At 62.6% G+C, this 9,882-nt stretch overlaps 1 protein-coding gene across 1 annotated transcript; it reads right to left on the reverse strand.

The window, feature by feature from the left end:
- Window positions 1–86: 86 nt before the first annotated feature.
- Window positions 87–9,880, reverse strand: NAT8L (N-acetyltransferase 8 like; the record flags this gene model as incomplete). Its single annotated transcript, XM_046655794.1, has 3 exons — window positions 87–5,323; window positions 7,936–8,100; window positions 9,652–9,880. Coding segments are annotated over 3 exons (762 nt in total), but the record flags the coding sequence as incomplete, so codon positions are not given.
- Window positions 9,881–9,882: the final 2 nt, after the last annotated feature.

Consider the following 9,882-nt stretch of genomic DNA (forward strand, 5'->3'; position numbering starts at 1 on the left):
GAGGAGGAGCCCAGCGTCTCCAGGAAAGTAGCCCTTCCTGGCCCAGCACTGGGCGGGAAACAGCTCAAGAAAGCACGGGAGCCCAGTTCCATCAACTCTGGTTTTATTGAAAAACAGCAGCATTGGAGGCCGTGCAGGCGGAGGGACCACACCGCTCCCCACCCCTCCTGCTGCTCACACACCCACAGGAAGCCTGGGACCCCTACCCACCCCTGGCCCTGAAGCCTGTCTCCTCTGAAACTTGGCCCGCTGCCCCTCCGGGCCCTCTTGGGGCTCTTTTGGCACATCCTGGGGTCTCAGGACAGTCACCATAATCGTGGGCTCATAAATAGTAAACCACAGTAAGTGAAGCCAGTCACCATGGCATGCTCTGGGCTCCGCTCTCCCAAAGACACGGCATCCATGCAGCTGTGGTCAGACAGCCTGGTCCAGGTGACTCCGTGTCACCAAATCTAATCTCGGCCAGTGTGGCTGAGTGTCACCACCCCTGCCACCCTTCCCACACGCTGAGATCCAGGCAAAGGCTCATCCTGGGTCGCCCCCCCTCCTTCATGCAGGCCCATCCAGCACCCTCTCCAAGGGGGAAGGAGCACTACTCAAGGTCTGCTGGGCCCCGGGCAGGCCCCAGAGAAGGGAGAGTCATACAGCAGCAGAGCTGGGGCACGGTTACACAAGGACCCTGCTTCTGGGCACAGGCCTTGGGGCCAGCCTGTCCCTGCCAAGCACCTCCTGGCCTCCCCTTCCACGGCTGGAGCAGGAGGCCTTTGGCCACCAGGTTCCCTCCCTGTCACCACACGAGTGTGCACACACACACAGCACAGGCACACACGCACACACACATGCACATACAGGCGCACACATGTGCATGCGCACACACACAGGCACACCCCTTCTTCAAAATGGCTAATTATTGCTGTAAAAAAAAAAATACATCCGACAATGGTAGGTCAGGGCTCACCCTCTTCCACCCCAGGCCCTGGGCCGCCCACTTGCCAGTGGACCTCACACCACCGCTGGAAGCACATCGCTGGCACCAAGGAGCAAACATATTCCAGGGTCTGCCCAGAACTCAAACCCTAAAAGCCTCAGCCATAGGACCACTAGGACAGGAACACAGGCCTGTGGCCAAAACTGATTCACAGAAGTGGCTTCAAACAGACACAGGAGCAGCAGGTAACACAGGACACAGCAGCAACACCACCTGCCTGGCCAGGGAGAGGTGGGGGCTCCCAGGGCTTGGGGGCTACTGTCCAGCCATGGACACTGACAGGAAGGTGGCCCCATGGGTGCCGCCCAGGCCCCCACCTGGCCCCAGCATAGCAAGGGCCAGGGTTAGGGGCTGCGCAAGCCAGCCTGCCCCTGGCAGGCAGGGACAAGCACTCACATTGCTCACGTGCCTCCCAGGAGAGCCAGGCCCTCCGGCCCACAGAGCCCCCCAAGCACTTGCCAGCCACCCGAGGAAGCCACCTGAGGAGCATGCCCCCTGTCCCCTCTAAGGGCCTTCTCTGAGGAAGGATGCCCAGAGCAAGGTGGGGCCTGTCCAAGGACCTCAAGGCCTCAGGCCAGCTGTCTGTAGGGCCTCCCAGCCCAAGCCTTCTTGCAGGCCCAGTTCCCCACCTCCTCAGGGTAGGCTGGCCCCATCCCTCAGCCCCCTTCAACCAAGGGCAGCAGTGGGAGGCCAGGCTGGACATGGCCCTTCCCAGGGCCAGGCCACGGCTGGCCTCAGCACATGCAGACCACCCACACTGGCCACCCACCCTCAGGAGCCAGCTATCTGCAGAGCCCACACTTGAGTGGTGGGAGCTGCCCCAGGGACGCCCACCAGCTACATGCCTAGACCCTGGTGGCACTGGGCTGTCCAGAGGTACAGGAGCCCTCAGCTGCCCAGATCTCACTGCCTGGAGCTGCCCATCAGCTCTGTGTTCCAGACTCATCCAATGAAGACATTCTGGAACACTCCACCTCCCGATTTCTGCTCCAAAACAGAGACTTCCAAACAGACAAGACAAGTCCTGGGAGCCCTGACCCCTGAGCACGGGTGCCAGGTGCGGGGCTGGCTTTCCCTGGGCCTTACCAGGCGGCACTGGGGGAGGCTCAGGAGGCCAGCAGGGCATGGGGGCCCAGGGCGGCCAACTCAGAGAAGCTGCCCAGACACATCACTGAGCAGGACCCTAGGAGGACACTTCACAGAGGTAGAAGAAGTAACATCAGAATTTCTACAAACGTATAAAATTCACATCTCAGTGCACGTTTGCGGAGCAGTTAGCTCCCAGGCTGGAGGGAAGCCGCGGCCCCCTAACCAGCATGCCCAGCCTCCAGCCCAGGGAAAGAATGGGAGATCTGCCCGCAGTGGTCCTCAGGGGCCTGCTGAACCACACACAGGCCAGGTGAGGGCCCACTCCTGGGCGCTGCGCAGCCCAGCCTGGTGGGCACATAGATGCCTCTGCCTACTTCAGCAGCCAGGCAGCAGCTGGGCAGCAGGGTTCTGGACACATGGCCATCCTGCTGTGCCCCTCCCGGCATCTCTTCCAAGTCCTGGCAGCAAAAAAAAGGCAATAAAGAAAGGTCGAAAGTCCAGCCAGCCTCTAGGCTGTCCGACCGGGGAAGACGCAGCAGCTCACCCAGCCCACAGATCTTGAGTGGACAGACAGATGCTAGCAGGACAGGAGAGGACCACACCACTGCCCTGGAGCAACACCAGTGAAGCGTTTTGGTCAACATCAACCAGATGCTGCCATCCCAGAGCCCCAGGCTCTGACCTGGCCTCAGTGGGCTCCAGCAGCCCCCACCCACATGCCCCCACATGAGAGACCAGAGGCTCCAAAGGCACAGGATCAAAGGAAGCTGGCGGCGTCCCCGAGCTACCCCCTGACAGGATATGGCCGACCATGCTGACCCCGCACGGCCCCTGCCAGCCCTTTCCATCTGGCCAGGCCTCAGCTCTGCTGCAGCCCCCAACACACTCAACGCCAACTAAGTCCGCCCCCAAGCCAAAACCAAACCAAACAGAAAGAGGAAAAAGGCACAACTGTTTTCCATTTTGCTAAAACACTTTACGTCTGTCTGTATAATCCAGATTAACAAAATCTGAGAGCTGCAAGAAAATAGGGTGCCAATTTCTGTACAGTCTACAAAACTCCCATTCCCAAGCAGGGACGGGGCGCCACCAGGGAGAAATGTACAGGGGAGAGGGGTCTGTACAGTGTTCTGCAAACATCTCGAATCCTGACAGCACAAAAGGCCCCTCGGGCCCTGGGCTTGTTTCACTCATTTGCTAATTTCCAAATCGCCTTTTTAAGAATGTCCTCTCTGTGGTCCTGCATGGGGACCGAGATCTGTGGCATGCCATGCCTGCCACTCTCCCCTCCTCCATAGCCCCAAATAAAGGGGTCTCAGTGGGCATTTATGCCCCTCCTGCCACCACAGCGGGGTCCAGGTTTACAGCTGGACAGGTCAGCCACCACCTTCCTCTCCCCCTCTAGGCCATCCCACACACGACAGTCCCTGTCTCTGACCTCAGGAAAGAGAGGCTGGGAACACAGCTGGCCCCCTGAACCACAGGGGACCATGAGACCCACTTGCTCCTCCCGAAGGCAGCGGCCCCAACTCCTCCACCCAGAGGCTGTGGGGAATTTGCTCCCATCCTGCCCTCAGTCCTGCACGTCAGGGCTGGACAGAGTGGCCCAGAGCCTCCTTTCAAACCAGGCATGCTCTTTGGGGAGAAGTTATGCTAAATCAGGGTCTCCCTTCAGATTTCAAACTCTGAAATCCTCCACGCCCCCCCCGCCCCGGCCACCCACTTCCACCAAACCGGGCCAGAAATAGTGCATATTCTAGACCACACAGGTGTGTGTATTAAGGTATAAACTACCGTTTTGTCCCAAGAATTAAAGTCATGCAGAGTGCTATTCTGTCTAAATAACTTATCAAAAAATAGGTCGGTTTCAGGCTGGGAGAAGCTGTGGGCTCGGTGGTGTTGGCAGCGGCCTGGATTAGTAAGATTCACAGGGCAGAGCCCATCAGCTATGAGGCAGGAAGGTTTTTAGGGAGGTGTAGGAGAGGCCACCATGATCTAGCTGGCGCTGGGGGAGAGGCAACCCCGCGACGGCCTCCCCACCCTGCTCTCCTGAAGGGCCTGACACGGCTGTGCAACAGGTTGCTATGGGAACCACACCTGGGCGATGACGCCAATCAGCAAAGCCCAGGCAGGGAGGGGTGGGACCAAGAGGAAAAAAAGGAGACACGATGTCAAAGGAAAGCAGAACTAGGTGAAGCCAGGGGCAGCATGGATGGCCCAGCCCTCCAGAGAGCAGGTGGGTCACCGGAGGCTGGCTCAGAGGTGGGGCGGGGGCGCTCACCAGTCTGGGCCCAGTCTAGACAGGGCAGCAGGGCGGGAGGCTGTGGGCATGCGGCATGCTGCAGCCAGGCCACATCCTCAGCATGCACAGAGCAAAGCGGGGCCCACGGCCAGCTCGGCACTCCACAGGGCAGTGGCTGGCCAGCCCAACAGGCCACCCCTCCTGGGGACCAATGACTGAGCCACAGCCTGGCTAGTGGCCAGGAGCCTGCTGGGCGAGGGCCTCGTTGCAGAGGTTCTGTGCTTGGTGGGCAAGATTGGGCCTGCCCCAATGGTGGTGGGCCAGAAAAGGCCCCTCGAGCCGGGCCGGGCAGCTGCGTGGGTACGTGGTGGTCCATGCTGTCACTCTTCACGGCGTGGCCCCAGCAGGCTGGGAGGGCGAGGGGCCGTGGCTGCAAACAACCGACCCACCCAAAGAGTCACAGATGAGCAACAGCTCCACACCCCCCAAGAACCAGCCAAAGAACCACGTGATGTTGAAAAAAGAAAAACCCAACACAAACGCCAAGGTGAATGTCTGAAAGCGGGCCCGGGTGGCGGGCAGGCGGGCGCAGGCGGACAGGGTGGCCGGGGTAGCAGGCTGGCAGGCAGGTGGCGGTCACTCCTCACGCAGCTGCAGGCGGTAGCGGTGGTAGCGGACCTGGAAGAAGAGGCGCTCGGCCAGCGAGAGGGTCATGCCGGGCAGCACGTAGTGGTCACTCGAGCCCATGTGTCTGAAGCCCAGAGACTCGTAGAGCTTGTGGGCGGCCACCTTGACGGCCGTCGTGCCCAAAACCACCGCGGAGTAGTTGTGCACCAGAGCGAACTCCAGCACCTTGCGGCCCAGCGCTTTGGCGATGCCCTTGCCACGGAAGCGTGAGTCCACAGACATACGCAGCAGCTCCACCGTGTTGTCCGCCTCGTGGGCCCGCGCCGCCACGATGCCCACAACATTGCCGTCCAGCACAGCTACCCAGAAGCAGGAGCCTGCGGGGAATAGGGCGGTCACTGCTGCTGGCACTGCTGCATGACACAGCTGCCCCTCCAGAGCCCTCTGAGCAGAGACAGCCAGGCCTGACCTGCCTGCTGCCCACAGCAGCCCTGGAGTGGCCCTAGGCCTGATGCTTGGCAGGGGAGGGCTCTGGGGCCAGAGTCCCTTCCCCAGAAAGCAAGAGCTGGTCAGGCTTCACCCAAATGGGCCCCTCCCCTTCCCACTTACACCCATACCAAATGCCTAGACTTCCACAGATGACCAGGCCATGAGTGCAGCTGACCTGCCCTGGCTCCCAGCCACCTGGAGCCCATCACACTTGTCCCCACGTGTCCACACCATGGAGCTAGAAAGAAGAGGTAGGTACCATGAGGGAGCATTTAGAAGGACCCCTATAAATGGGGGCTGAGAGGGTCCTGGGAGAACAGACTAGGGCAGCAGGGCCATCTCTGTGAGCCACAAGCCCGGAGGCTTCAGGGGGTCTCAGGGTCTCTGGCTCTGCCAACCCTGTGGCCTCCACTCTTCTGGGTCAGGGGCTGTTTAACCTGGGAGCCCTGTAGCCTGCCTGTGTCAGGATATAAAGAGGCGGGCCCCTAGCAGGCTCGGGGGAAGGTCCACGTGGAGAACACTTCAGAAATCCAAGTGGAGAAAGTGGGATGGCCACGGGTACCACCAAACCCCTCCACCGACCCTGGCTTCTCCTGGTTGAAGGAGAAGAACGGTGACCAGGCCAGCCATCCCCATCCACAGCCCAGACCAATCACAGCCCCACGCAGGGCAGGAGGAGGAGGGAGAAGGCCTCAGAGGGGTAAGGCGGGGAGAGGGGAGGAAGATGGAAGGGGAGAGGCCTGTAGGGCACAGGCCACAAGGAGAGTCTGGTCACCTCTGGTGACTGAAGACCCAGGGGCTACAAGAGGCCGGGGCTGGCCAGTGGGGTGTGGCCGCTCCAAGAAGACTGGCCTGCACACACCCCGCCCACAGCCACTCCAGCCTCCATTGCCAGGTCCTCCACCAACCACTTCCCACCACCCCTCCCACCCTAGCCTCCCTCCTGGAGTGGCCAAACTCTCCCCAATAAAAGTTCTGCACCTGACCCCTGCCTGGAAGACACTCCTCACCCCTCTGCCCAACCCCTGGGGGGTCCCTCACTGTCTTGTCTGCTGATATGCCCATCAACCCATCAGCTCTGCAAGAGGGTCTCCTGTCTCCTTCACTGCCATACCCTGAAACCTGGCATGTGGCCAGAGCTCAGAAATGGCTGAGGGTGGTGCTGACTACCTGCTGCCCCTCACTGTCCCCCTCCATCAGCTGGCCTGCCCACCGTCCAGGGAATCTGGCTCTCACTCCACCCAGGCCCACCAAGGCCAGACCATAGGTCAGGACAGTCCTGAGAGCCTCACCCCTTCACAGGCCTCAGTTTCTCCATTGTACAGGCAGCTCCCAGGGACATCAGCTGCTGCCCAGCCTCTCTGCCCTCGCGGGACCTTCCTGCAGACCCACCAGATGTCTCAGGGGCAGGGCCCCCTTCTGCTCCTGCAGCCTGGGCTTTGGTGCCAGCCAGGTTGGTCTCACCCAGGCACCTCCTCCCATCCCAGCAGAGCCAGGCTGAAGCTAGGCCTCCATGGAGGCTGATAAGATGCTTTGTGTGGGATTGGGAAAGAGTCAAGGAGAACCAAAGGTGCCCAAGGTCAGCCAGGCAGTGGCAGGGGCGGGACCAGTCAACACAAGATGAGCCAGCTCGGCCAGAGCTAGTGGGCACAAGAGCTGGCAGTCCCAGGGCAGGTCACCCTGGCTCTGGGATACCTTATGGCCCTGCCTCCCAGGACCCAGCCTGCCTCAGGGCCAGTCTGGACAGAGAACGGCCCCCAGGGGGCTGCAAGCTCCTCCAGATCAGGTCCCAGCCCCTCCCTCTACAGAAGGCCAGGAGGTTGGAGTGAGACCCTCAGGCCCAGTAAGTGGCCCAGAGACCAGAAGTGGAGGCCAAGACTCAAGACCCCTGCTTCCCCAGGGTCCTCATCTCCCCAGAGTGACCTCTGCCCTTCCCCGGGGCCTCTCCCTGCCATGGGGTCCTCTGCCCCTGCCATACACGCTCCCCTCCACGAGGGCCCTGGCACTGCAGGCCAGCTCAGAGTCCAGCAAGGCACACCAGGCAGGACCAATAAGAGGTAAGAAAGACCCCCATCCTCCTCAATAAGCACCAGGGAAACGGCATCTGGCAGCATGAAGAGCAAGGCCAGGACACCATGGCCCTGGGCCAACTCAGGTCAGTCAGCACCCTGCCCTCAGAGGATACAGGACAGAGGCCCAGAGCCAGGCAGGCCTCTGTGGACACTCAAGGACCTTGGTTCAGCACCAAGGACCTAGCCCTGCCTCCCACAGCCCCTGCCACCCCACTGTACCCCCAACCCTTGGCCAGAGCCCTCAGTCACCAATAAGGCTCACATCATGGAGGCACTACAGCCAGGCCCACTCGTACCTGGCCTTCGCCCCAGGCCTGCCCTGATGTTGCTGGGGTGAGGGCAGCTCTGCCAGGAGAAGGAGGCTGGGGGAGAGGGCAGAAGGGGCAAATGGAGGGGAGAAGGGGAGGCTGGAGACCCTGGGGACTCACCTGGGGGCTTCATGTAGTACTGCTCGATGTCAGCCATGTCCGTGTGCAGTGCGCAGTCTAGGTAGGCAAGGACCACCTTCCGGCTGTAGTAATAGCGCAGGCCCAGCAGCCCGGCCGGGACCAGGCACGTCAGCAGCAGCGAGCGGGTCAGGGCAAAGCAGAGCACTGCAGGGAGAGGTGCGGCACCATGAGCGGCAGCGGGGTGGGGCGCTGGGAGACCCATGGGGGGCCGGACTCCGGGTTGGGGAGATGGGCCCAGGCCCCCCCTTACACTGGCAGAACAGCTGGCAGAGCGGCCACGCCGAGCCACACACTGCTGCAGGCCCCCTGGTAAATAAGCCAGTTAGGGACGTCGGCAGAGAAACCATGCCAAACACGCCATGACTGTTTCCTCTGGAGGAGCAGTGGGTCATCCTAGCTGCTCTTTCCTACTCTCCCTATCACCAAACTTTCTCCCCCAAGGATACGCCACCTTTATAGCCTGACATCATAGGATTTCTCAACATCCTGAGCACAACAGTGGCCTCTGGACAGCTACCCTCAATGGCTGGTGGGAGCAGCCCCAGGCAGGGCTCCTGGGGGATGGTCCATGTCCACCACCTATGTGGTCCTCCCCCAGCTGGGGAAGTGGCTTTTTGCACACCTTTGCCCACTCTAGCCTGGTGGGAGCCAAGGAGCTGCCTGTCCAGGCCGCTGGAGGCCGTCCCACCCTTGAGAAATGGGGAGCCCCACCTTCCAATGGGGGACCCGGGCCAAAAGCCCTCCCGGGGCCAGCTTCTGGGTGTTGTGAGGACAGGGACCGGGGAGGGAGCCCCGAGATTGCTTCCAGCCCTATCTAAGCTGCTAGGAGGCAGACGCGCCTGCAGTGAAAGTCGCCTCTTCTGCGTGACCTTGGGAGAGTCGCACCGCCCCGCCAGCCTCAAGCTCCTATTCTGTGAAATGGGGAGAGCCACCCTCTGCCGGTAGAGCTTGGGTCGGGGGAGCTCAAAGTTCCTGAGGGGCCTGCCCACCAGGAGGGCCAACTGCCCCCCTCGCGCCCCCTTGCTCTGCCTCCTCGGTGCACACCCTCCCCGGCACCCTGGGAGCTGGCTGTCTTCCCCTCATAAATTAGCACTTGGAGCCGGCGAGGCAGCCTCCCCCGCCCCGCAGATTATATATAGTTACACGCGCCAGGCGCGGAGCCGCAGCAGCGGGCGCTACCTGCCGTCACCCCGCCCCCACCGGGGATGACCTGGGAGGGGACCGAAGCGGGGGGGGGGGGGGGGGGGCCGGCCAGAGTGGGGACGCAGGTGGAGACCCTGGTTCTCCCCCGCCCGCAGCCCCTGCCCTCGGCCCGCGCTGGGCCTACGCTCCTTCCCACGCCCCCGTCCGGCGCGCCTTGGCTGGGAGCCCGGGCCGGCCCCACCGCTGGTGGCCACCTCGCCCTGGGCCGCCGCAGAAAGCAGGTGCGCGCGGGTGCGTGTCTGTGCCCGTGCGAGGGAGCATGTAGGGGTCTGCTTCCCTCCCAGGCTGAGTCCCAGGCAGGGACAGGAGCGCAGCTTCGGCTCGGTCCCCGAGGTGGGGACGAGCGGGGCGGAGGGAGTCCTGTGATTGTGTCCCCAGAGGGGCCGGGCGGGCGCGGACTGCGGCAGGCAGAGCGCGGCGGGGCCCGCGGGTTGCGCCCGGCTCGGCCACGGCCCCGAACCCACTGTCCCCCGGGGGTCCCCGCGCACTGACCGGCCAGCAGGGCGTAGAGCAGTTGCGTGCGCGGGTGATGCCGCAGGCCGCGGAAGGCCGTATTGGGGATGCGCTCCATGATGCCGTCGTAGAAGATGCGGCGCGCTGCCTCCTGCTCGGCCGGGCGGAACTCGCGGATGTACACGCCGCGCCCCTCCGGCTGCCCCGCGCCCCCCGCACCGCCGCGGGGCTGGGGGCCCGGCGCCGGCGGGGGCGCAGCGGGCGCGGCAG

Source organism: Equus quagga, chromosome 3 (genome assembly GCF_021613505.1).
Source record: "Equus quagga isolate Etosha38 chromosome 3, UCLA_HA_Equagga_1.0, whole genome shotgun sequence".
NCBI lineage: Eukaryota > Metazoa > Chordata > Mammalia > Perissodactyla > Equidae > Equus > Equus quagga.